This window comes from Sarcophilus harrisii, chromosome 3, assembly GCF_902635505.1.
Source record: "Sarcophilus harrisii chromosome 3, mSarHar1.11, whole genome shotgun sequence".
Classification (NCBI taxonomy): Eukaryota; Metazoa; Chordata; class Mammalia; order Dasyuromorphia; family Dasyuridae; genus Sarcophilus; species Sarcophilus harrisii.
This window is the reverse complement of record NC_045428.1, coordinates 305,162,602-305,189,735: the sequence shown is the minus strand read 5'-3', so window position 1 is coordinate 305,189,735 and position 27,134 is coordinate 305,162,602. Positions and strand designations below refer to the sequence as shown.

General features: G+C 37.1%; 1 protein-coding gene across 1 annotated transcript in view; it reads right to left on the bottom strand.

Annotated features, from left to right (window-relative positions):
* LOC100915670 (inhibitor of carbonic anhydrase) overlaps positions 1–26,432 on the bottom strand; it is a 75,820-nt gene extending 49,388 nt beyond the window's left edge. The window contains 11 exon segments of the mRNA XM_031959758.1: positions 98–249; positions 2,400–2,571; positions 6,506–6,684; positions 8,055–8,110; positions 9,633–9,777; positions 11,228–11,416; positions 13,713–13,821; positions 17,705–17,868; positions 21,602–21,745; positions 25,482–25,545; positions 26,304–26,432. Coding sequence (XP_031815618.1) covers positions 98–249; positions 2,400–2,571; positions 6,506–6,684; positions 8,055–8,110; positions 9,633–9,777; positions 11,228–11,416; positions 13,713–13,821; positions 17,705–17,868; positions 21,602–21,644 — 1,209 coding nt within the window. The 5' untranslated portion in view covers positions 21,645–21,745; positions 25,482–25,545; positions 26,304–26,432.
* Positions 26,433–27,134: the final 702 nt, after the last annotated feature.

Here is a 27,134-nt window from a genome sequence, read left to right as displayed (position 1 = left end):
GAACTATCCTGTCTGGTAAGTAGTAGAACTAGGATTCAGATCCTAGGCCTGAAGAACCCAAGAAAGATGATGCAGTTTCAATATGGTGGCTCCGTACCATAATCTTGTCAATGCATTCTTCTGTGGTTTCTGCCACAACACATTCAATGGCTAAACCGCTGACCATACTCCACTCACGGCACTTCACCTCTTCATCTTTGCTCACTGCACACCAGCTCATTCTTCTGGGCATCAGGGGAGAAGTCTTAGCTAGAAGCAAGAAGGAAAGGTCAGAGTTTGTTTGTCTGTTTGTTTTTTAACGCTGTAGGAGGAGAATGCTAATGTTTCTATTGAAACTTGCCAACTTTAAACATAAGCTTCTATCCAGTAGTAGCAGCCATTTAATTTCCTTGAAACATTCTGAGATAATTTCATTCCACTTAACCCTATTAGATGGCTAACACACATTTATTTTGCACCAACTCTGTGTCAGGTACTATGCTTATCACTGGAGAAAAGAAAAAATAGTCCCAACCCTATAGGAATTCGATTGTAATGGAGAAGATAACATATAAATAATTAGGCACATACAAGATATATATAGGCAAGAGAATACTGCTAAATATTTAACAACTCTTTCAGAAAAAAAGTAGTAGGTTCAAATTAAATTTAATTTTGTTATTTATCAGCAGTTTTTCTATCCCTTTCTTAAGTCTAGACAATCTACAACACAGAGAATCAGAGTCTAATTTATAGCCTTTGCTGATTTCTGAGGTGTAAATGCTCACACTGAAAATTTAAAAATCAGTTTTTGTGAGCTGGTTTTAAAAAGGCTACTGCATATCTTTGTGTAGATGAACAGTAACCTGAGAGGGAAAGAGGGAGGAGAAAAAGGTCACAAAAATTTTCCTTGCAGAATGTGAAATTTAAGTCTTAAAACGAAGCCAAAGAAATGAAGAAACAGAGATGAGGTGACAGAGCTCTCTAGGCATTGGGGAACAGATAGGGAAAAGGTGTTTTCATGGAAAGACTCTGTCAGCCTCCTTGTCCACATCTAGAAAACAAAAGGATTGGACCAGATTCTTTCTGTCCCCATCTCTCTGCTTCTGTATCTCTTTGTCTCTGTCTTTCTTTCTCCTTTCATTTGTAAAATGAAGGGTTGAAATAGATGACATGTAAGATTCTTCCCAGTTCTGCATCTATGATCCTATGATCTAGGGTCAAATATTAATGCTGTTACATAGGACCTTAAGCAAGTTATTCAAACTGTCTAGACATCAGTTTCCTCATGTGTAAAATGTGAGTTTTTTTGTGATAATTTCTGAAGTCCCTTATAGGTCTAAGTCAATGAACCCCTGGATTTACAACCAATTTTAACTATCTTACTATCTAATTTCACTATCTGGATCAAACAGTCCAGATTTTCACCAGGGACACAATATCAATGTTAATTCAATATGATGTCAGCATTCAAGCACAACATATTGATGCTAATATCTTGATTCATTTTGATGACACAGATCAACAAAATCCAAAACCATTAATTAAAAAAAAACAAACTCCTTATGATTTTCTAGAAAGGAAATCTAAAAAAGTACCCAGAAATGAATTCCTTTCCTATTCAGCGAGACTCAGAAAGTAGAAACAGCTAGTGAGGGAGAAAGGTTAGTTTAGAATGTTGTATTTCCTCAGTGGTGACAGGTTGAACTGGGAAACAAGAGAGATTTCCTGTTCTGCTAGATTGAAGAAGGAAATTTCACAGCAAGAAATTGGAAGGGATGTTTTGAAAACTGGTGGTGGTGGGAGGCAGCATGAAGACTCAGCATGGAGTTCTTGAAATCTGTGTGCTTGTGTCCTACAATGGTACTAAACTGTCCAGTTCTTAATCTGGGGTCTGTGGGTTGACTGCAGGAGGTCTGGGCATTTCATTTGGAAAAAGAAAAACATCTTTATTTTCACTAATTTCTAGACAAAATCTAGCATTTCCTCCAATTAGAAAATTTTATTTTAAAGCATTTTGAGGAGGGGTATATAAGTTTCACCGGAATGCCAGAGGAGCCCATAAGGCAACATAGATGGAGAAGCTGGTTGTGTCTAGTGATTCTCCAGACTCATAAAAAAGATACTGTACAGATCAAAAATCTGTGAGTCAGGAGTCTGTGAAAACATGCAGGAAAGGGGTCATTTAAATCTCAATGTTAGTTCCCATGGCTGTTTATTTGTCAGAATTAATCTATCTATTTACTTAACTGTCTGTCTGTCTACCTACCTATATATTCATTCATTCATTTTAGGGAAGTGTTTTGGTACAAAATATTAAGATGTCTCTCAATGCCTGCAACGAAACTAAGGTTATTATGGATTGCTCCCATCAGACTTCCCCAGCCCTCTCTGGCGTGATCCATGATCCAGTTGCTTACATATTGTCAAAGTCTTCACAGCCTTCATATGCTTGTAGCCCAAGTACTGTTCGTGATCCATCTTAGCAGGGAGCCTCAGAAACCTGTTAGTTGAGTCTTTAAACAGCAGGTCCTTTCCATGATGGGAACCAAAGAGTTGGAATATCTCTGATTTGCCCTTGCCAAACCTTTTCTATTCAAGGGAAAAGAGAACCATGAGCAAGAACAGATGACTTGGGAGGAAATAAATTAATGTTTAAAAGGACAAGAAAATGATACCACAAAAGGAGAATCCTTGGGGCAAAAGGAAAAAGACCAAAAGGGGAAAGGAATTTTTGAATAAAATAGATCCACAAAAGGAAATATGGATGTGACTGGCTAGAGTGCTCGTGGTGGATTTCTCCTTCGAAGGCCCTCTCATTTGACTGTTCTCAATACCCTTTCAGCGGTCTGTCAGATCAAAACTACTTTCAAAATAATACTAAGATGTCATTTATTTATTAAATATTCCTCCTTTTCCCAACTACGCATCTGTATGAGGCTAGATTTTATTTATATATTTCATTTCAACCAAATGACATGTCACCACAGATTAAGTCCAGAGCAGCAGTGAGAATCCAACTGTCTTCTATTGACACATATTAAAGAGATTTGTAAAAATACATAAAACAATGCCACTCTTCACACTAGTTTTTTTTTTTTTTTTGGAAAATATTTTTTTCTTTTAAAATGTTATTTATGCTAACATGCAACAGGTTTGTTATTTTAAAATGAATTAATAAATAAATATTTTAATTATAATCAGTTTTAATTTCCAGTATAGTAAATATTGATAGATATTAGCTGTGAAAACATATATTTGAGAACGGGATCTTCCATAATTTTTAAGCATATAAAGAGATGCTGAGACCAAAATGCTTGCAAACTACTGCATAACTTAGCACAGGTAACGGGCTTGTGAAATTCTAATCAATGAGTCAGCAATGCAGGAGGTAGCTTTCATGGGCTTTAAGATCTGTAGAGACTCATGAGACACCAATGGCAGATGACATCACTTTTTAAGAGAACCACTGAAGTGATCAAACTTTGGTGACATCTGATATTGAAAGTGAGGCTGAAGAGTTATTGAGATATATAGCCTCTAAAGAACAGTTTTTTCCCCATGGATATATAGAATAGAATGAAATTTGAACAGTTATAATGCTCAGTGGTATTTGGAGGTAAGGATACATTTCTTGACTTGTTTTTCAAAAATTAGTTTTTGTTTTATCTCAACATGATGGGGTTTGAATGCTCTCAATTCCTGGTGGTCAAGAAGTTAGTGGCAATAAAAGAGCTGTTAAATATCCCCTTTAAATGGGCTGAAGGTTTAGGAGTGAAAAAATTCACTCGTTTCTGAATCATTAGTTGCAAAATGAAAGTTTATTGTTGGATAGAAACCAGTTTACCAAGGGGCTGACTTCTATGGTGGCAGAGTTTTATTTGGAAGTGGAGTTTTGGGTGCTGAGAATGCTCAGTGGGCAGGGTCCTAGCAAAGTGCATCTGTAAAGACCTTAGTTGAGGGAAGCTGTTATATTGGGTATCTTGATGGGGGCTGGGACAGCCAGCGCTTATCAGACCAAATTCTTGGTGGGGGCCAGGACTGTCTGAGCTGATGAGATCAGGATTCCTTAATTGAATGAGAATTTAGAATTTCTATGGGAGTTGATTAGCCTCTGAATAATAATAATATTATTATATATAATTATATATATATTATGTATAATATATTATATATATATATATATTATTATTATTATATTGCTTCTCTTATCCTGGGAGAATGGTCCTCTGTCTTACACTCTTTGGAGCCTTGGAGATCCTGATCTCTGAGATCAGAAAAAGGGACACAATCTCTAAGAGTGTTAATCTCAAAGGGAACAGTTCCCCTCCCTCTTCATTTTCACACACACAAATACACACATACATACACACACACACACACACACACACACACACACTCATATACCTATCCTGATCTTGCCTTTTACTTCATGGATTATTGATTTGTTTTAATTAGAGTAATGACACTCCAATTACTTTTGTTTGAGTTATGCTGATTCAGATAAAGACACTTCATACAAGTATTTTGCCTTTGCCAAATATAAACTTGGAGGCAGGACCTATTTCCTTTTTGTCCTTTTGTCCAGTCCCTAGCAAAGTGTATTGCAAATATTCGGTGTTTAATGAATGTCTGCTGACAAAATTAGAAGACCTGGCTTCTACTTCAAGTTCTGCTTATTTTCTAAACCTTGGTTTTCTCATATGTAAACTGGGTGTGATATCAGCACCACCAATCTCACAGGGCTACTGTGGGACTCAAAGGATAAGAATAACTTATAATGAAGTGGCAGAGTCCTTCAAGACCACAAGGCACCGAAGCATCTTATATGCTCTGTTATTATTCCCATTTTAGAGATGAAGAAGTCAATGTGTGCAAAGTGGAATGAAATACTTGAAGCCATTAGAAGGAATGACAGAATTTGAACCCAAGTCTTCAGAATTCCAGTTAGTTTTCCATACTTTTTTTTTTAATAACAATGTAGGGTAGTGCACCTGAAAGAGTCTTATGAATTAGAAAGTGCTTTTTGTAGGTGATGTGTAATTATTTTGTAGTAACAAATATTTTGTTGGAACTCTAAGATACCACTACACACCTGTCAGATTGGCTAAGATGACAGGAAAAAATAATGATGATTGTTGGAGGGGATGCGGGAAAACTGGGACAATAATACATTGTTGGTGGAGTTGTGAACGAATCCAACCATTTTGGAGAGTAGTTTGGAACTATGCTCAAAAAGTTATCAAACTGTGCATACCCTTTGATCCAGCAGTGTCACTACTGGGATTATATCCCAAAGAGATTATAAAGAAGGGAAAGGGACCTGTATGTGCACAAATGTTTGTGGCAGCCCTTTTTGTAGTGGCTAAAAACTGGAAACTGAATGGATGTCCATCAGTTGGAGAATGGCTGAATAAATTGTGGTATATGAATATTATTGTTCGGTAAGAAATGACCAACAGGATGATTTCAGAAAGGCCTGGAGAGACTTACATGAACTGATGCTGAGTGAAATGAGCAGGACCAAGGAGATCATTATATACTTCAACAACAGTACTATATGATGACCAGTTCTGATGGATCAGGCCACCCTCAGCAACGAGATCAACCAAATCATTTCTAATGGAGCAGTAATGAACTGAACTAGCTTTGCCCAGAAAAAGAACTCTGGGAGATGACTAAAAACCATTACATTGAATTCCCAATCCCTATATTTATGCACACCTGCATTTTTGATTTCCTTCACAAGCTAATTGTACAATATTTCAGAGTCTGATTCTTTTTGTACAGCAAAATAACGTTTTGGTCATGTATACTTATTGTGTATCTAATTTATATTTTAATATATTTAACATCTACTGGTCATCCTGCCATCTAGGGGAGTGTGGGGGGGTAAGAGGTGAAAAATTGGAACAAGAGGTTTGGCAATTGTTAATGCTGTAAAGTTACCCATGTATATATCCTGTAAATAAAAGGCTATTAAATAAAAAAAATATATATATATATTTTGTTGGGCAGATTAGAGTCGGGAGAGGTATATTCTAGAATTAAAAAGTATTTAAAGAAGGGAATGTAAGTAGTGCTTTTGATAGAGCACAAACCCTGGAGTCAGGAGGATCTGAGTTGTAGTCACTTAACACTTATTAGCTGTGTGACCCTGGGCAAATCACTTAGCCCTGATTGTATTACCAAAAAACAAAAAGTATTTAAGGGAAGGGGGGAAAAAACATACATTAAGCACCTACTATGTACCTGGTATCTCACTAAGTGGCTCACACATATTTCATTTGATGATCATAACAACCGTGTTATTATTCTCATTTTACAGTTGGAGGCTCTCAGGCAGCTAAAAACCAAATGATTTGTCTACAGTCTCACGGCTGGGAAGTGTCTGAAGCAGGATTTTAATTCAGGTCTTCCTCCTCAGCCGGAATCTACTGTACCATCCAGCTGCTTAAAGAAGGGCAGACAGAAAGAGAAGGAAAAGTCCTCAAGAGCCCAATAAGGAAAACCAGGCAGGGAATACCTGTGCCTCGGAAAGAAGATTCCAAATCAGATCCTCCTTGCTGTTCACTCTCCGGGACACAACAGCATTAGCAGATACCTTGCCTAGGTGACATTTTCTGTATTCATCTATGGGCAGCCTGGTACCATCCTCACAGAGCAGCTCAAATTTGTCCCTTTTAGCTGCAGTTGGGAGTGTCTCTGAAAGAGTTCAAAATAAAACAAAAGCAAAATGAGCACAGTTCTAAGGGAAAAGCCCCCACCCCCCACCCCCCATGTTCTCCGGCCTTCAGTTCAGGTCATGTCTCATGATCTCTTCCTGGGAGGTTAGAACTGACCAGAGCTTGTCAGACCAAATTCACTGGGAGCCAAATTAGTAAAAACAAGAACAATTCCACAAAAAAGCAGCAGATGGCACTGGTGGCTCAGCAGAGAAACTACTTCAGCAAGAAAACCATTCAGCAAGAGCTAGTGATAGGGTGCCTGGGCTCTCAGGCGTCAATTGACAGCTCTGCAGGCAAAAGTATTCTCCCCATGGCAAAAGAAATCTCTTCCCCTCACCTAAATCCAACTCACTTGCAACCCATTGGCGACCAACTGGGACTGGTCAGTTGGGAAACTCCTTCCTCCCTTCCTCCCTCCTTTCTTCCCTTCCTTCCTCCCTCCCTCCCTCCCTTCTTTCTTCCCTTCCTTCTTCCCTTCCTTTCTTCTTTCCTCTCTTCCTTCCTTCCCCCCTCCCTCTCTCTCTCCCTCTCTCTTTCCCTCCCTCTCTCCCTTTCTCTTCCCTCCCTTCTTTCCTTCCTTCCTTTCTTCCTTCCTTCTTTCCTTCCTCCCTTTCTTCCTCCCTTCCTTCTTCCCCCCTCCCTCTCTCCCTCTTTCTTTCCTCCATTCTTTCCTTCCTTCCTTCCTTCCTTCCTTCCTTCCTTCCTTCCTTCCTTCCTTCCTTCCTTCCTTCCTCCCTTCCTACCACTTCTATCTTCTTTTTATGTATTATTTCCTCCTACTAGAATATAAGCTCCTTGAGGACAGGGATTACCTTACTTTCTGTTTGTATTTGTACTCCCAATACAAATTTTAAACATGTACACAGTGTAAATATTTAAATTTTTTTTGACTTGTTGACTTGGCTTTTTGACTTGTTCCCATTGGGATGTGATTCTTGTTGTCTATGTGCATTTCCTCTCCTACCAGTAGCATAGGAATCTATGGGAGGGTATATCCTATGTTAGAGAGAGGAGGGAATTTTTTTTTATATCCTTAATATTGATATTCTGTTTGATTAAATGCCTTTGTTTTGAGTTAACATGTCCCTAGGTATGGTCTGGTAGGAAAAAACTGGATCGGAGCTCATAGCCTATGGTTTTGAATGCTACACTAAAAATTGCTAGGAGCCTGAATATAATTTTCAGAGGAAGAAATCCAGGTTAAACATAACATCATCACGAAGAATTTTTTTCCCTTCCCTGGAGGAAGAACATAAGGATAGGAAACAGGGTGAGTAAGATTGGGGATGGGAAATATTCAAGACTGAGCTCAGAGGTGAGTTGGGATTTCTATTTATGGTAAATTACCTAAAAGGGTTGTATGCTCCATAAAACTCACATCCCCAACACCATCCTTCAGGCACCTAAGGAAAAGGGAAACATAAGAATGGTTAGAGTTTAGCCATCACTAATGCATTTGACCTCCTGCAGTAGTCATAACTGGGGAAGTTCTGATTTGGAAGGGACACCAGAGACCTCTCATTCAATCCTCTTCTGAGGTTCTGAAGAGTAAAGTGAATTTCCTGAGGTCATACGAGTAGTAAATGAAAGAGCTGGGAGCCAGGACTAGGTTGCCTGATTCTAAATCTAGGAGTATTTCCACTATACCATGAAGCTATACCACATAAATCATCACTTTATTATATGTACTAATACTTAGTTTATGGCAGCAAGTGGGCTAGTGGGTACAATTGGATTGGAAATTAGGAAAATTTGAGTTTGAATTCCTCTAGGGACAGTTGTGTGACTCTGGAAAAGTCACATAACTTATCTCAGCCTCAATTTCCTCATCTGTAAAATAACAGCATCTGCTTCACAGATTTGTGAGTTTTAAATGAGATAAAGTCCAAGAGTTGTTTGGTTGTTGTCCTTTGTTCTCAAAGAGCACCAAAATGATCTCACTATGTTGGAGTCAGGTTCCAGGGTCTAACTATGTATGAGCTTAGAAAACTCTGTCGCAGGTGGGGAACACGTGGGGTGGAAATGTCTCTCAATGTGCACTTCTCATGTTTCTTTTGAGCTCCTGCAATTTTGCTTTGCTCATAGATCACAGCGCCTTCTTTAATGTGGACATGTCATGCTGTGCCAGTGTCTCCCATGCCATGCAACTAATTCCAAGTTCTCCAGAGAGACTTTGATAGTTTCCTTGTTTTTGCTTCTTCTGGCTTCCATGTAAGTCCCTTCCTTGAGTGAGTTCTCTATAAAATAATCAAAACTGGCATTTGAACAATTATACCAGTCCATTGGAATGGTGCTTTCTGAAGTAGAGTCTGAATGCTTGACAGTTTGGCTTGAGAAAGGACCTCAGTGTTGGGCACTCTATCTTACTGGGTGATCTTCAGAATCTTTCTGACAATTCAAGTGGAAGTTATTCAGTTTTCTAGGATTCAGAGGATTCACAGCATGCAATAATAGGGTCAGCACAACAGAGTGACTATAACAATGTAAATGGAAAAAACAATGTCATCGTAACAAAATCATAAGGATTAATAGGACTTGGATGAAGAGACTTGAGAAACTCTTGATCTACCACTTGGTGGATGTGGGAGGTCCGTAGGTGTCACACATTGTCTATGTTTTTAGACTTTTTCAATGTAATGATCACTTGTGCTGATTTTTTTTTTTCCTCAAAAAAAAATACTATTTGTCATAAGGGGTGGTTCCGTGGGAGTACTTGGGGTTATTATGATGATTTAAGAAACAGAAAATTAAATAAAAGCTAAAAAGAAGAATAAAAGGGAAGCACAACTTTGTGTTTTCTTTCTCAGTGGGAGAAGATATAGAAAGCTTTCTTGAAGCTAAGATAAGACCAGAATAAATGTATAAGAAATAAAAAAATGTTCACAGGTCCAAAGATGTCTAAATTGCAATTAGAGTCCCACTCACTTGAGAGCTCCTGAGCTGCCAAAGTAAGGTTCTCTGTCTGAGCAGGCACACTGGTCAGGCCCTGCTCCAGTGCAGAGGTGGCACAAACGAGAATCCGTCCAAAAAGCACAAGGCACACAGCTGTCAGAGAAGAATGTGGCTACCTCTGCATAAGGGGAGAACAAGTCGTGAAACAACTGAGGCTGTATGTGCACAGGAAGGCTGGCAGTGTGTGGTGGGAGTATATCCGTGTATACGTGCATGTGTGTGGTGTGAGTATATGTGTGTATGTGCATTGTGTATGAGCTGTGAGTATATATGTGTGCATGTGGTGTGAGCATTCTGCATGTGTGTTGTGAGTATATGCATGTGTGCATGTGTGTATGGTCTGAGTATATTGTGCATGAGCCGTGTGCACATATCTGTGCATGCATGGATGTGGTGTGAGCATGTGTGCATGAGGTGTATGGTTTGAGTATGTGTGTGTGCGTGTGTGCATTGCATATGAGCTGTGAGCACATATGTGTACATGTGTTCATACATGTAGTGTGATCATGCTTATCTGTGTGGTCTGAGTATATTGCATATGATCTGTGAGTACATATATGTGCATTGTACATGCACATTGTGTAAGCATGTGCACATTTATGCATAAGGTGTTAGCACAGGATGCATGCACAATATGGCATGAGCATGTATGCGTGTATGTTGTGAGCATATGTGTACATTGTACATGCATGCATGGTGCGAGTATATGTGTATATTGCATTGTGTGCGACATGAGCACACATGTGTGAATGCATGTAGTGTGAGCATGTGTGCATGGGAGTATGGTGTGAGAATGTGTGTATATCCATTGTGGATATGATGTGAGCATGTGTATATGTGTGTTGTGAGTATATGCATATGTGCATAAGAGTTTGAATAAAAATCCAAAGCTTTAAAAATGCATCTTTTACAAAATAGAACTTTTATTCACTGAAAAGTTCATTGGTTTACTCTCACGGGGCCAACATACATTATGTCCATTGCTTGTTCTTATCTATCTAGAATTTAAAGGTTCTTAAGACTTGTTTTTAAAATATTTTGATCACCATTTTTCACTATTTTAAAACTATTGAGTTTTCTTTGTAATCATATTTTATTTTATGTATTTTAAAGTAGTCTTCTGGGAAGGGTGCACAGATTTCCCCTGACTGCCAAAGAATTCAGCAAACAAAAAAATTCTGAGTCTCTGGTCTAGATAATCTTTTACCTGAATATCTAAGTTCATACATTGCTTATCATGTGTCCAAAGTTCACACACACAAATACAAGTAAAGACTGCTTGCTTCATAAAATGTAATTTTGAAATATATTTGTTTAATATTACAATTCCCCCCAACTATATGTAAACTAATTTTAAAATTTGTTTTTTAAAATTTTGTTTCAAATTCTCTTCCTCTCTCCCCTTCACCCTCATTAAAAAGGCAAGCAATTAGATATAGGTCATACATAGGCAATCATGCAAAATATATTTCCATACTATCATAAAAGCATCATTTTAAAAAATATAGTTTCAGGTCACCAGAAGCTACTCACTGTATTCAGTGCTTTCATTCTGCTTGCCAGCTTACCTTTCTCAATAGGATCATTGGTATTGTTCCAGTTCAACACGCCAAGTTCCACAAGTTTACCAACGGGGATGATCCACCCAGCTGACATGCCCAGGCCAGTGTGGCAGGACTTCTTGCCTTTGAGATCTTTGAGTTGGAAATCAGTTCCTTTCTTCACAACAGCCACAGCAAAGGAGTAAATTTGCTGTTCTGTAAGAAGCAAAAAATTAGGGAAGGTACTCAGGGTAAAAGTCTCAAGGGATAGGGCGATGCCAAAAGATCTTGGAATCTTCACTTTTACCTGATAAGTAATGGGAGAAAGGATCAGGAAACTTTTCCTTGACTTTCAGGACAAAGTTTTGAGGAGTGAGTTCTTAATCTCATTAAAAAGGATCTCCACAATCAGGTGCCAGGCATTTTTATTTATTTTTTTTTAAAGCTTTTTATTTCCAAATCATTTGCATAGATAATTTTTCATCATTAACCCTTGCAAAACCTTGTGTTCCAATTACCCCTCCCTTCCCCCACCCTTTCCCCTAGATGGCAAGTAATCCAATATATGTTAAACGTGGTAAAATATATGTAAATCCAATATATGCATACATATTTATGCAATTATCAAATTCTATAAAATCAAATCAAAAAGGAAAAAAATGGTTCTGCTCATTTCACTTAGCATCAGTTCATGTAAGTCTTCCAGAGAATTTTTAGATTGATTATAGATGACAGAGACAGAGAGATGACACAGTGGACAATAGGGTGCTCCTGCCTGGAGTCAGGAAGATGAGTTCAAACCCAGCTTCAGCTCCTTACTAGCTGTGTGACCCTGGGCAAATCACCTATTTTCTGCCTCAGTTTTCTCATCTATAACATAAAGATGATAATAAGTAAGACCAAAGGGAACTCACTACATGTGTGGTAGGTCTCTACCATCCATGTAGTGAGTCACCTTTGGTCTTACTTGTATATTTTACTCATGAGAGCACCTTCCCCTATGTAAATACAGGTAAGTAACCATAGCCAGGTTATGAGGTTCAAGTGAGATATTTATAAAGTATTTTGCAAATGCTACAAAAATGCTAGCTATTTAAGACACTTTCCCTCACAGCCCCTATGTTCCAGTCAAACTGCTTTACTTTTTATTTTCCATAAATGACATTCTACCTCTTTCCTTCCTACCTTTGCAAAATCTGCTCCATATGCTTAGAATGCTTCCCTCCCCACTACTGCCCCTTAGAATCTCTTCTCCCAACTATTAGTGTTCAGAAGGATCGTCATTTATTTTCTCTGGATCTCAATTTCTTCTTCTGTAAAATAAGAAGGTTAGACTAGATAAACTCAAGATATTTTCTGGTTCTAAATGTATGATTCTATGAAACTATATTAAATGATCAGATATTATTTATTCATCTATGTACATGTTTATACTCTTCTCCCTCTCCCTCCTGCCTTTCTCCAATAGCAAAATGCTAAGAACTGTTGCCTCTGTTTCCCCAGAACCCACGACAATACTCTGAACACAGTAGGTATTTAATACACACTTGTTGAATTTTAGAATGCAAGAGATTTTTTCCCCAAGGCTCCACTTAAACAAATGAAAGAGTTATAAAGTCCTCCAACTGGCAGTTGCATAATCTCTGCAGTCTGTTTTAGGAAATTTTCTGACTAGAATATTTTTTTAATCACTCCCCATGATATCCCTGTGGATTCTTCTCTTTTCCTCTTACTTTTTTAAAGGATATGGAGGGGTCCATTCCCCCTCCCCAAGATAACCATATAAGTTTTATAATTATTGAATCAATCAATCAAAAATATCAACTAAGGGCCAATAAGGTATTAATCAGTTTGCTAAGTGTGAAGTACTTGGATCATTAAGTAAAATCAGGAATGCTACACATTAGAATTATTTGAAAGAATCAGTCTTAGAACTACTTCTGAGACTCTGTGTGTGTGTGTGTGTGTGTGTGTGTATGTGTGTGTGTGTGTGTCTCCAATATTCTAACCAGAGAGAGTATGTATGTATATACATACATATATATATATGTATGTCTCCAATATTCTAGCCAGGGAGTCCAACAAGACAGTCTGAGGATGGTAAGGGAATCATGCTTGGAGGGGTGGGCAAGTATTAATAGAGAAAGAGAGAGAGAGAGAGAGAGAGAGAGAGAGAGAGAGAGAGAGAGAGAAAGAGAGAGAGAGAGAGAGATTTCTATTTTTTTTTTTTGATTCTCTATCATCAAAAATGTGTATCTAATAGGCACAAAGAGGTGGCAATATAGGTGGGTGAAGTTTATTAGTTGCATCAGGGTTTCTGTCCCCCAGGACTTTTCCAGCAATTTAGGAGTATTTTTGGTAGAAACCCCATTCCTTCACTTTCTAAAAGATCTTTCCCGGTGCTAAAGTCAGCCTTGATTTCTGAACAGCCTAGATTTGTTCTATAAACATTCCAACAACCATGAGATCTTCTGACAAGTGAGTCAGTAGTTTCACATTAGAGAAAACCCACCTTTTTCAGAGCCATAGTCTTCAGCTATGATAGGTTTCAGACCAAAGGGGGCTGCAACTGCTTCATAGACTAAGCCACCATCGACACTAATGGCATCAGCTTCGTTTTTCTGCAAGAGATGAGTCCGAAAAGTTGGAATACATGTAAGGTTTGTATTAGATAGAAAATCAGTTTGAGGATGAGAAGAATCTTCATAAGATCATCTAATGCATGGCTCCGTCTTTGGACACAAAGCACATAACCATGGTGGATGGTTCTTTGTCATTAAAGAAGAAAAAAAGGTGACCTTTCTCTTAATCTTCCTTAGTAATTCATTCTAGTGTCTCACAGACCTTATCAATGGAAATGTCTTTCAAGAAAATATAAATCTCCCTTCCTATAAATTCATATAAAAGTTCACCACTAACTATTAGAGTAAGAATCCCTACTCAACAAAACCGCCAGAAAAACTGGAAAGCAACTTGGCAGAAATTAATCTGAGATTAACATTCTATACCTTAGACCATAATAAATTCCAAATGGTTATTTGGCCTAAATATAAAAGATCACATCTTAAAATAATTAAAGGAAAATGGAAAGAGGTATCTCGCATAAGACACAATTAGGAAAAGACTTCCTTACTAACCATGAGATACAAGTGATTATAAAAGAGAAAATGAACAATTTCAATTACATAAAAGTTTTTGCAAGAGCAAAAAAAAAAAAAAAAAAAATAAATCAGTGCTGTTAGAATTAGAGGAAAACTAATTGGGGTAGAATAAAGCTTTACAACAAACATTTCTACTGTCTGTTTTCCAAGATGCATAGGAAATTGATATAAATATATAAGAACAAGAGCCATTCCTTATTTTTATGAGATCAAAAGAAGCAGTTTTACAAAAAGGAATATAAGCTAGCAATAACTCATACTCATTAAATTGGCTAAGATGATAAAAGACAATAAATGTTGGAAGAACTTCAGGGGAAGACAGGCATAGGAATGCGGTAGAGATATAATTTGATTCAACAATTCTATACATAATTTGGATTTATGACTCCAATGTCACTAAACTACTAACCAACATATATACCCTTTGACCCAGTGATACTTCTACCAGGCACATACTCCCAATGAAGTCAAAGACAGAGCAAAATACTATATTCATTTATAGCCATATTTAATATTTTTATGAATAGTTTTTGTTTATATATCCCTACAATTACTACTATATATCCTCTCTGTTTCACAGAAAGCCATTTCTTATAAAAATAAAAAAGAAAAAAAAAACACTTCTTCAAAACTAGTCAACACATCAAAAATTTAAATTTTTTTTGATAAAAATCTAAATTAACTCTTTGATATCCATAGTCCCTCACTTTTGCAAAATAAGAAATGAGTTGCCTTCTCATATTTCTTATTTCAGTCCAATCTTAATCATTATAATTTTGTCTCCATTTCATTTTACATTTTACCCTACTTGCTTTAAAACTCTACCAATATAGTTATAACATATCACACATTTTTCTTTCCTCCTTCTCTCCTTCCTTCCTTCCTTCTTCCCTCTCTCCCTTCTTTTCCTCCCTCCCTCCTTCCTTCTTTCTGTTTTTCTGTCTCTGTGTCTTTGTCTCCATCTCTGTCTCTCTCCTTCCTTCCTTCCCTTCTCTCTTCCTCTCTCTTTTTCTTCCTTCTTTCCTTCCTCCCTCCTGTTGTGCCACAGTTTCCTTTAATTGCCCTGCATCAGTTTCTCTAAATTGTCCTGCCTCAGTTTCCCTAAATTGTTCTGCCTCAATCCCCCTGGTTGCAACGCCCCCCCCATCCTGACCATTAGGACTGATATAACTTAGGGCTAGCTCCTCTAAGGTTATAAATTGTAAATTTCTCTAATCTCTATCTTGCCTCAGTTTCTCCGGCATTACACTCCCTCCCTCCTTTCCTTCCTTCCTTCCTTCCTTCCTTCCTTCCTTCCTTCCTTCCTTCCTTCCTTCTTTCCTTCCTTCCTTTCTTCCTTCCTTCCTTCTTTTTAACAGTCAGCCAAGAAGCTTTTATTAAGCACTTATTATGTTTCAGACAATGTTTTAAGTGCTGAGGATACAAAGACCAAAAAATGCTCTCTGCCTTCAAGGAGCTAGTGATTTAATAGTGGAGACAATATGTAAATAACTAGGTATATACAATATTTATATAGAGTAGATGGAGAGTAATCTCATAGAGGAAGGCACTAGGAGCTGAGGATGCAGATGAATTGAGAAAAATCTACTCCAGAAAGGAGTACTACTAGTTGTGATTTACACAGTGCTTTAAAGTTTGCAAAGTGCTTTATAAAGATTATCTCATTTTATCATCACAACAACTCATTTCACAGAACAGATGGAACAAAGGGAACTTTGTTAAGTGACTTGCTCAGAATCACATAATTATGAAGCATCTGAAGCCAGATATGAACTTGAACTTGGTTTTCTTGGCTCCAGATCCAGAATGCTTATCTGCTGAACCACTTAGGAACTTCATATGAGTATATAGAAAATAAAAGATAGATTTGGTGGGGAGGCACTAGCAACTGGAAATTTTAGGAAAGGCCATCCTATTAAAAGTGACATTAGAGCCAAACTTTGAAGAAAACTAGGTATTCTGATCAATGGAGATAATGAAGGAGTGCACTGAAGACCTGTACAAAGATATGGAGTCAGGGCAGAATATTGTGGATGAAGAATAGCAAGAAGACTAGTTCGGCTGGATTTAGAGGGTGTGAAAGGGAGACCATTCACTCCCCAGGATTTTCTTTTCTCTTAATCTTTTTTCTATCCTATCTCCACCTATTTCCCTTTTGATTTTGTTGTATTTCTACAGCAAACTGTGTTCAACCCTACTTTACCCATTTAAAATAAGTGAGCTTCTTCTAATGTCAATTCCCCTACCCTTTCCTCCATTTTTGTATATTATTTTTCTCATGAATCCCAATTATGTAAGTAGTATGGTCCACCCCATTATTCCTCCTTTCTATTCTAGTTTAGTTCTTCTTTTACTTTCTATCCTCTTCTGTTACAACCTCAGAACAGAGCCAATAAAATCTTCTTTTTCTTTTTTAACTCACAATTTCTTGGAAGATGCTAAGAATCTGAAGGGATGCTTGTTTCTTCTCCCTTTATTTAATCATTAGTAAAATACCATCACATGGCTCCATACAATCATTCAGGCAAATTTACTTTTCTAGGTTTCTCTGAACACTTGTGTTTGTATTTTAAAATTTCCCTGGCCCTTTTATCAGAAATGATTTAAAGTTCTCTATTGCAGTCCACATTCAAAAGCTTTCCATCTTGGGATTCCCTGGCAAAATTTACCCTCCATTCTCAAAGTCTTAATGAGTCCTTCATGCCATAACAAGGCAGCAGAGGAATTTCTATATGCATTTACATTTAAAAACAACATGAAAGCCTTTGCAGTGATTTTTCTGGATTTTAAAAAGTCTTCCATTTTTCTCTACTTTTAAATGTTTTGTTTTTTTTTTTTTGTCTTGGTACTGAATATTCTCAATGCATCATCAATGCTTCCTGTGGGGAGCATAATTTTCTAGAATTATTGAGTATCAGAAATATTCTAAATATTAGGATCATAGATTTAGACCAGAAACAGAAGTTCAAGAATTTTGAGTCCAAGTCTTCTCATTTTAGAGATATGAAAACAGGTTGAGAGATGCTAAGTGATTTGTGTAGGATCAAAAATCTATTAAGTATCTGAGCTAAGACTTGAATTCAGTTCTTCCTGACTCTAAATCCAGAATCCTGTTCACTGCTCAGAGGAAGATATATATTGAAATAGATAGGGATACCAAGTGGTACAGTGGATAAAACACCAACCTGCAAGTCAGGAAGACCTGAATTCAAATCCAGCTTCAGAGACTTGATATTTACTAGCTATGGGATCCTGGACAAGTAAATTAACCCCGATTGCCTCACTCCCCCCAAAACACATGAGAGTGGTGGAATACATCTTCCTTCTCCCCCAAGATGCTTACCCAGATGGCCCTGAAACAGTCCTTGTAGGAAATTTTCTTTACACACGTCAAACTTGGGCTTGTGGTACCTTTCAGGACCTCTTTAAGCTCATTACATTTCTTCTGCTCATTTTCTGATTGGACACACCATCTTACTTGTTGCTCTGCAGTAGCTAGGCACAACTCTAGTGGGAAGAAGGCAGAAGGAGAGAGGGAGGAAGTTAGTGATCCATAATCTTTGTTGAGAGAGATGTTTGCTTGCCACAAAATAAAGCCAGTCAGAACTCTTAGCAGGATCATTTTGAGGAGCACAGCAAGGCAGTTTCCATTTTGATAATCCATAATTACACATAAAACAGGTAGCTGTGCCCCTGTTGGGCTCTGGGAGAAGATGAGTAAGAGGAGACTTTGTTTTATGGTCATGTTTTGATTTTCCAGACTAGTTAATTTTATTCTCCTGACATTTTCCTAGCTCTACTACTCTGCTATGATTCTCTCCTTCCCCCCCCGCCCCTCTCTTTTTAAAACCCATAATTTCTATCTGGGATAAAGAAGGCCAGGGGAATTAAAAAAAAAAAAAAAGAACTTCTTTTATATTAGTTTCTTTTCCACTAGTCTGCTTTTTAAATTACATACTTTTTTAAAACAATTCTTACATTTCACTAAAGAAGGCATCACAAAATCATTCATTTTACAGACATCTTATTACCCTATTGCTGCTAAACTCAGAATTAACAAAGAAATGCAACTCACATTATATTCTTGTCTTTGACAATCCTTGATAATTGATACAGGTTTTAGAAAAGTATATTCTAGGTGGGGCAATTTTCTCTTTCTTAATCTGTTTACACACTGATTTTCCTTAGTTATTTTCCTATTTGATGCTATAGAAATCAAGGATTTCCACTTCATTTACTAAAAATGCAACATGTCTCCCTATTATTCATCTCCAGGCTAGATGAATTATTTATTAAACATTGTTTATTTTTTTAAAGTTATAAGACCTATTTTTCCATATGAATTTGTCTCTTTACATATTTAAAACTCTTTAATATTCTAGGCTTAAAAAAAGTAATTGACTATACTCTTTCTTAAAAAAAATCTGAAATGCTTCATTTTTTCTTTATATTTTCTTTTCTATTACTTTTTTCTTTTTTTATATTCATTTTAAAATTTTGATTTTAAAATTCTCTCCCAAGTCAGGCAAAACATATTCATATTTTGACTATACACTTTATGACTGTCATATAATAATGTCATACCATACCACATCATATCATACCATACCATCTACCATAAACCATGCTTTATCCTATAGTACTTACTATGCTACATTTTTTTATCTATCTATCTATCTATCTATCATCGATTATGAAACTGAGACAGTTAATGATTTTACTAATTACATTGATTTGCTTGATCTCCCTTACTATTTATCCAGAGAAGGCTGAACTGACCTAAGAATCAGAATCAGCCAATCAGGAGACTATTTGAGCATCTCTTAAGTTAAACATAGTAGAGATCCTTTGGAGTGTTAATTTATGAACCCAGAACTCACTCCTCTGTGACACCAGTAATAGAATTGGTTCAGACTGGCTCATGCTCTGACCCACTTCCCTGTACCCAGAGAGTGTCTTATAATTTCTAAGAACAATCCATCTCAGAGGATAAACCCGATTAAGCCATGATGAGATTGTGGAAGGGGTGGGGCCCAACCAGACTTGAAGTTTTGTCTTTATAACCCCTGCTGCCTAACCCCATTCTGCAGTTTTAACTGCAGATCTGCATGTATACAGGCTCACTTGAGAAGAATAAAGTATGCATATTACCTAATTCTTGTTTTTCTTTTTTAGACCAAATTCTGAGGTTGACTGATTCTATCTATCTATTGATCCACTATTTATAATACAGGGTAACAAACAATAAAAAAGGTATAATTACCTCCATCAATTGGGAAATAACTGAAACAAGTTCTAGTGTATGGTTGTAATAGAAAAATGAGCTCATTGATCTTAGAAAGGCATGGAAAAAATTTTCTTGAAATAACAAAGAATGAAGCAAGCAGAACCAAGAGAAACTTGTATAAAGTAACAAAAATGTTGTTTTAAGAGGCAGCTAGTTGGTGTAGTGGATAGAGCACCAGCCCTGAAGTCAGGAAGTCCTGAATTCAAATCTTATCTTAGACATTTAACACTTCCTGGGTGTGTGACCCTGGTCAAGTCACTTAATCCTAATGGCCTTAGGAAAAAAATATTGTTTTAAGAATGACTTTGAGCAACTTTCGATTATTATAAATACTCAAATGAACTACAAAGGACATATGAAAAAAGATGTGATTTGGATCCAGAGAAAGAACTGATAAATAAAAGTATATATAGAATAATTTTGTATCTATCTATCTATCCATCCATCCATCCATCCATCATCCATCTATCTATCTATCTATCTATCTTTGTGTCTAATAGTAGCCATCTTTGGAGAGAGGGAAGGAAAAAAGAAATTCATGTAACTTGTATATTTAAAAGAAATTACAAAATGTACATGGTAGATTTACAGTTACATGTGCAGTCATCTTATTTATTTATTTTTATTGTACATGTTGTAGAAATGCTTGCTTTGTCCCCAAAATCAAAAATGAAATAAGCTTTAAGAAACTAAATAATGTTCTTAACTTGCAGGGTGTACAGAAGCAGGAAAGCAGCAGGCCAGGTTTGGTCTTTGGACAATAGTTTGCAGACCCTTCAAAGTCCAAGCCCCTCATTTTAAGAATGAGGGTCCAAGCATGTTAAATGATTTGCTCAAAGTTATTGGTTGCTAAGGGTCAGAACCCCAGTATGATCCCAGGGCCCCAATTCCAGAGCCAGCAAAATCATAAAGGGCATCATTATTCTTCTCAGATAATCTAAAGAAACTAAAAATTAACTAATCTTTTTTTTAAATGAACAAACTTTAAAAATACAAACTTTGCAAAGAGCTCCTTAAATAAAAATTATCTCCAGATCCTAAATTAGAGAACATGTTCAGCCTTATCTTTTTGGGCAAAAAGGTATGTTTCTAGCTGGAATTTGCCCTCGTGGCCTCATACTCAGTATGAGGGGAGGGAGGAGGAGCTTAAGAATTGGAGGATAGTATTATTGACCTCACATTCTTAAATTGTGCTTCACAACCTCGTGGTTTTATAACTGAATGTAGGGGTTGCGAAATTATGATTGATTATAAGTAAATGTTTGATTTGTAAACCTATTTTATATATTTATATCTCTGGGGTCATGTAAGGATTTCTTGAGTGAAAAGGGGTTGAGAGTGGAAAAGTTTAAGAAGTCCATCTAGAATCTAGATAGAGACCTTTAAAACAGTGGTCAAAGGAGTCAAAGGGGTTTTAAAAAAAAAAAGCTTAGTTGATTTTTCTCCTGACCCAGAAGTAGTCAGTTGGAGCTCTCTGATCAGATAAAAATATAGGAGATAGATAGAAAGACACCAAACAGTCCATCTGACTTCAATTGGAACTGGCTCCAGCACGTAGGGCCTGCAAAGCAGAATATTTATAGCTCTGGCCAATCTGGAAAGATCCTGGAAAGTTTGGAGAAGGATTAGGGCAACCAGGTCATGAGATGTGACTCCTGTATCTTCCCTGACTACCTATTAGCCCCTTTTGAGGAAAGGAAAAAAACAGTTAACGCAGGAAGGAAACCAGCATAGCAACAATGGTGGTGTCTATAGACAATGGGGTTTCCCAGAGGCTGGGAAAGACACTCCTGCCCATAACGGCAGTCCTACCATGCTGTTGGTACATGAGAGCATACCTGGGCACTTCAAGGACACCTCATCGTTCTGCTGCCTATAAGTGATCAGTTATTGCAAAACCATCTTCCCCCGCTTCCCACATGGTTAGCATCCATCCGACCACTGGTTACTTACCTAGTATCCCAAAGGATAACAAGGCAGGGAAGATGAGTTGCATTTCTTTGTTAATTCTGGATTTAACTTCAGCAGGGTGGTAAGGCGTCTATCACTGACTGATCCCTAGAGCTATGGAATGGCTTCTTAGTTGCTCTCCTGGCTCTGTTATGGAGAGACAGGAACGGGGTTAGCACAACTGGTGATTGATGTTTGACCTTCCTTGTTGCTTAATAGTTACTTAACCCTCTTACCCACCCCTCCCCTTCCTTCTTTCCACACATAGATGTCCATACATAGGCACACACCAATAAGTCCATTTTCTGGAAAGTATAGAGTTTGTCACAGCCCTGGAGAGCAGACTTCAGGGGGAGCAGAAGTAAGGAATGTGGATTAATGGGATTGGGGGGGAGAAGAAATAAGGGAAAGGACAAGTCCCAATTCTTTGTGTTTCTTGGATTGACAACTAGGAAACAGTTTAGTATCAACCTGACAAGGATGCTCTTAATTCCATGATAGTTTCTTAGTTGTCTCCTGCCCCTTGGATTAACAGTCTATGTTCGCTATGATGACCAACTCAACAGTTTGTCAGTGTCTATCCTTCCCTCCTTGTTGTCTTATATTCCATCTTTTCATCCCCACCCTGCCCCACATTCCTTCTTACTCCACACTCCCACCCAGTCTGACCATTTTCAGTAATGAAAAGGCACTAGTACCTATTGTAGCAATGGGGGGTAGCAATAGAAAGGAATGCTGATTTCTAGAGTCAGATAAGAAAAAGAATAAAGAAAAGGCAGCAAGTGCTTACTGAGGTCCTAATGTGTACACTTGTCCCTGAAAGTCAGCTTCTCCTGGCTGAAAAGAATGCTAGATTTGAAGTTGAAAGATCTGGACTTGAATAGCAACTGCAAGACTTTGAGTATCACTTAAGGCTTTAGTTCCTTCATCTATAAAATGAAGGGATTGGATTTGGGCAAAAATATTAATAGTGGGTCTTTCTGAAATAGCATAAAAACTGAAAACTAAAGGGCTACCTTTCACTATAAATGAATTCTGGTATGTAAATGTAAGGAAATATTATTGTGTCATAAAAAATAATGAAACGGACAGTTTTTGAAAAAAATTAGGGAGATCAGATGATCTGATGCAGAAGAAAATGAGCAGAACCAGGAGGGTAGTTTATTAACAGCAAAAATATAATAAAGAAAAACAAATGTGAAAGCCTTAAGAACTCAATCAGTGTAATGAAAATACAGGATTCCAAAGGACCTCCTGACAGAGTGGTAAATGGCTTAAGATGCAGAACAAAAAATGTATTTTGTATATAGTCATTTTGGACATGGGAATTTGTTTTGTTTGAGTATACACATTTGTTATGAAGATTTCATTTTTTTCTTTTCTTTTTTGCCCAACTGTGTGAGGGGAGGGGGGAAAGAGGGAGGGTGGGAAGGAGAGTAAACAAATTCTTGTTAACTGAAAAAAGGTAAAATAAAATTCGAACAGTAAAATGAAGGAGTTGTATTAGACAGCCTCTAGCTTGTGCCTCTAAATTTAAGTCTGATAAAGGAGAACATGGAATAATGGGAAGCACACTTTCTTAGGAAGCAGAGAATCTGAGGCTTGAAGCCTGATTCTACCACTTTGTAAAGGGGCAGAAATCTATTCTGTCTGAATTACACCAATTGTAGGGTGGTGATCTCTCCAAGTGAATGCTGAGATACCAAAGAAAGAGGATCTCATATCAGCTTGGTTATTAATAGATTTTTAGGGCTAATTAGATAAATGAGAGGAGTTTATTCACAAGAGACCAGTTATCCTGGGAGGCAGCAGGACAAAGTAATGTCATGGATTCCTATACCAACCTTAGGCTGGGCTGGTGAATGTAAATGAGAGACTTAGAATTAGGAAGATTCATCTTCCCGAGTTCAAATTTGGCCTCAGACAATAACTAGCTTCCTGACCCCGGAAAAGTCACTTAATCCTGTGTGCCTCAGTTTCCTCATCTGCAAAATGAGCTGGAAAAGAAAATGGCAAATTGCTCCAGTATGTCTGCCAAAAAGTCACAAAGAATTGGAGGTAATTGAACAGCAAGAACAACAACATAAACAAGTGTTACAAAGAGGCCTTTGTAAAAAGCTTTTTCTATTGCTTATTGAGATAATATAAAATCCTCTTTTAAGTATTCACAAATTTTCACAACTTGCTACTCCACTATTGTCTTCCTAGTCTTCATACCTCCAATTTCTCCCTACATACTCTGTGATCCATTGATATTAGCCCCTTTGCTATTTAAGTAAAATATTTCTTATCCCTCCTCTAAGCATTTTCTTTGTCTCCCATACCTAAAATACTCTCTGCCTTCTGATTTCCTTCAAGTTTAGCTAAAATCCAATCTTCAAGAATTGTTTTTCTTTGTATTTCCAGCACTTAACCTAGTGCCTTGAACATAATATGCACTTAATAAATGTTTATTGACCAACTGATAATTATATAGTTTGGAGTGTTTTTGCTTTTAATCTGATAATTATGTTAATTGTTTTCCTATTTTGAATCATCCTTGCATCCTTGGTATAAATCCTGTTTAGTCATAATGAATTATTTCTTAGATGAATCACTATAGCTTGATAGGATTATATTTTTAATTTTTGAGTTAATGTTTATGAATTATATTGATTTATAGTTCTCTGTGCTTAATCCTTCTCTAATTTAGGGATTAGAATTATATTTGTCTCACAAAAGCAATTTGGTAGAGTGCTTTCTTTCTCAATTTTTGAGAAAAATTTGTGTAATATTGTTACTAATTTCTCTTCAGAAGTTCTAATAAAATTCTCCTGTGAATCAATCAAGACCAAGGCTTTTTTTTCCTCATTCTTTAGCAAAGCTTGTATTTCCTTTTCAGAGTTTGGAAGATTGCATTATCTATGATTTTACTTGGGTTTGGATAGTTTATATTTTTGAAGACATTCATCTGTGCTTTTTATGTTTTTAGTTATATTAATTAGTACATACATATCTGCACAATAAGTTCTAATCATTCTTTTTATTTTTACTAATTTGTTTTGATTTCAATTTTTGTTTACTATTTTGATAATTTGATTTATTTGGATCTATGTCTTTTGTTTGTGCTCCTTTGATTGTTCTTTTTATTTCATTAAGGTATAAAAAAGAAATATTTACTATTTCTTTAGTAAGACTACTCATCACTAAAACAAGATTTCCTCTTGTTTTTCTTCTGTTTATTCCCCCATTTGCCTTTTCACTCATTCTCCTGTGGGTCTTCTTCTTGAGCAGCTTCAGGAATGACTTTCTCTTTATTAGTAATCTTTAACTTGAATGATAAAATCAAACATATGTCACTTCTATCTTCTTTCTCTCCTTTGATGTACCATTACATTTTTCAACTTAATTCCCTCTGCTCTACATTGATAAACTTTTAGGCAGAATATCATGTTTCAGACCTGTTTTCCCATCATTTCTTCTTCTAGTTGACTTTTACAACCTGCTTTCTTTCTGTACTTTAAAAAGAAGTCTCAATAGTCTCCCTGTTGTTCTTTTGTTGAAGTTGTTTGTCCCTGGGTGTAATATTTACTTTTCTTTTCTATATTTTTGTTATCTAGGTTAATCCAGATCTTCTGAATTCAAATGTAACAATGACTACCCTGGCCCCCAACAACTGAAAGCAAGGTGTATTACATTTTACCCCAACTTCAGGTTCTCTGATACCCTTCAGAGGGATTGAGGGGGAAATGGCTCTAGAAAATGGCCCCAGCACCAGCCAATGGTATTCCCTCAAATGTAGAGGGTGCCCCCTGAATCAAATTTCATTTTCTCTCTAATAGTCAGATTCACTTTTATAAGGAAATATTCAACCAAAGATATAACCACAAATATACAAACTTACCCTCTTACCTGCCTGAGGTATAATGTCGCTCTTCTCCCCCAAGCTCTCTTTACCACTTTAGTTTCTGGGAAGGAGAAAGGCATTAGATAGTAGGGATTAAGTTCATAGTTAAGTACAGTTCCTTTAGAATACACAGTGCCAGTTAAAAGTTCAAACCCTCCTCGTTCTAGGGTCCCAGGCTTCTCTGGGCTTCCCTGCCACACTGACTGCATCACTTTGGCTGTAATCCCGATTCCAACGTCACTAGGGCTCAAACTCCCGAGTCAAATGGGAATGATCACCACCCCAGGAAATAGAGAAACTGAAGACAAATGGTAACAAGAAGTCCCTGCTCTTGGGTCCATTTCTCTAAGTGGGGCAAAAGAAGAGCAGGAAATCACAGTCTTCCTTTCTCACTGGTTCTGTTCATGGCACTGGGATAGCACTGCAGGTAAACTGGGATCTTCACCCTCTGGACAAAGTAGAAAGGAACTTGAAGAAAAAGTCTGTCGTAGAAAGAGGGTGGCTGATCTCAGTCTCACCAATTTTAAAGACACAGCTTTTAATCAAAAACTGCTAGAAACAACTACCCATTTGGTAGGGGGCCAAGAGTGCCCCTTTCTTAGAGGATCTAGGGATGCCCCAGCAAAGCCTTCTAAGGAGTGCCTTCTTATTAAGTAATCTGAACATATTTAGACTCAAATAATTATTTTTTATTAGCACAAATAATACACCAGCTGTTTCTCATCATACATGGTACAGACCTTGAAGTTTGGTCTTGATTCTACTAAAGAGTTCAGGTTACATAGTGAGGAAATGTCATAAAGCATGTAAAAAACTGACCTCTTCCAGGAGCATGCCATCCTCACTGAATTCTTCACCTCTGATTGACTTCTTGCCAGCAAAGACAAAGTTTCTGCCCAGTAAGAAGGAAAACATTTGGAGAAGATTGTACATCCTGAGAGGACTAATGACATCATGGGGGATGTCTTAACTTGTGCAATTAGTGAGCATTAGCCAGAGTCATCAGAGTATGGGTTTTTATCTACCCATTCCATCCACGGAAACTTTCATGTTTCTACACCCAGATGGTTAGAGTAACTGTGGTGTTTGAAAGAAAGATAAGAGAATTTTTGTAAAACTCTGGGGGAGGAGGTGGAAATGTTGTTTTGTTTTGTTTTGTTTTTTGTTGAAAGAAGTTGTTTTTAAGAGCTAAAAGTGATCTTTCCAGAGTTGTCATAAGTAATTCCATTTTGTTCTGTATTTGTCATTTTTGCTTTTTGATGTTTCAGCATCCACTGAAGAGACAGTTGAAAGCAAAATGTCACTGTCAATACTGTATCTCCATTCCTTCTAATCATTGTATAAGAGGACTCAAGAAGACTTTGATAGTATGAGAAAGTTGTTCCCTTCTCTTTACTTATTTGGTAAAACATGAAGTAGATACTTCACGTTTATTGATGAACTGATTTTTTAAAAAAAGATGCAAAGTTTTTTTTGGTCTAATAAAAATGGCTGTGCTGGCAATGACATATTTTTTTCTTTCCTATCAAGCGATTAGACATTCTCTTTTCCCCCCCCAGTTCAAATCTGGGCCAAGGCACAGGGCAAATTACTTAACTTCTATTTCCCTCAATTTCTATATCTAAAAAAAATGGGAATAATAATAACACC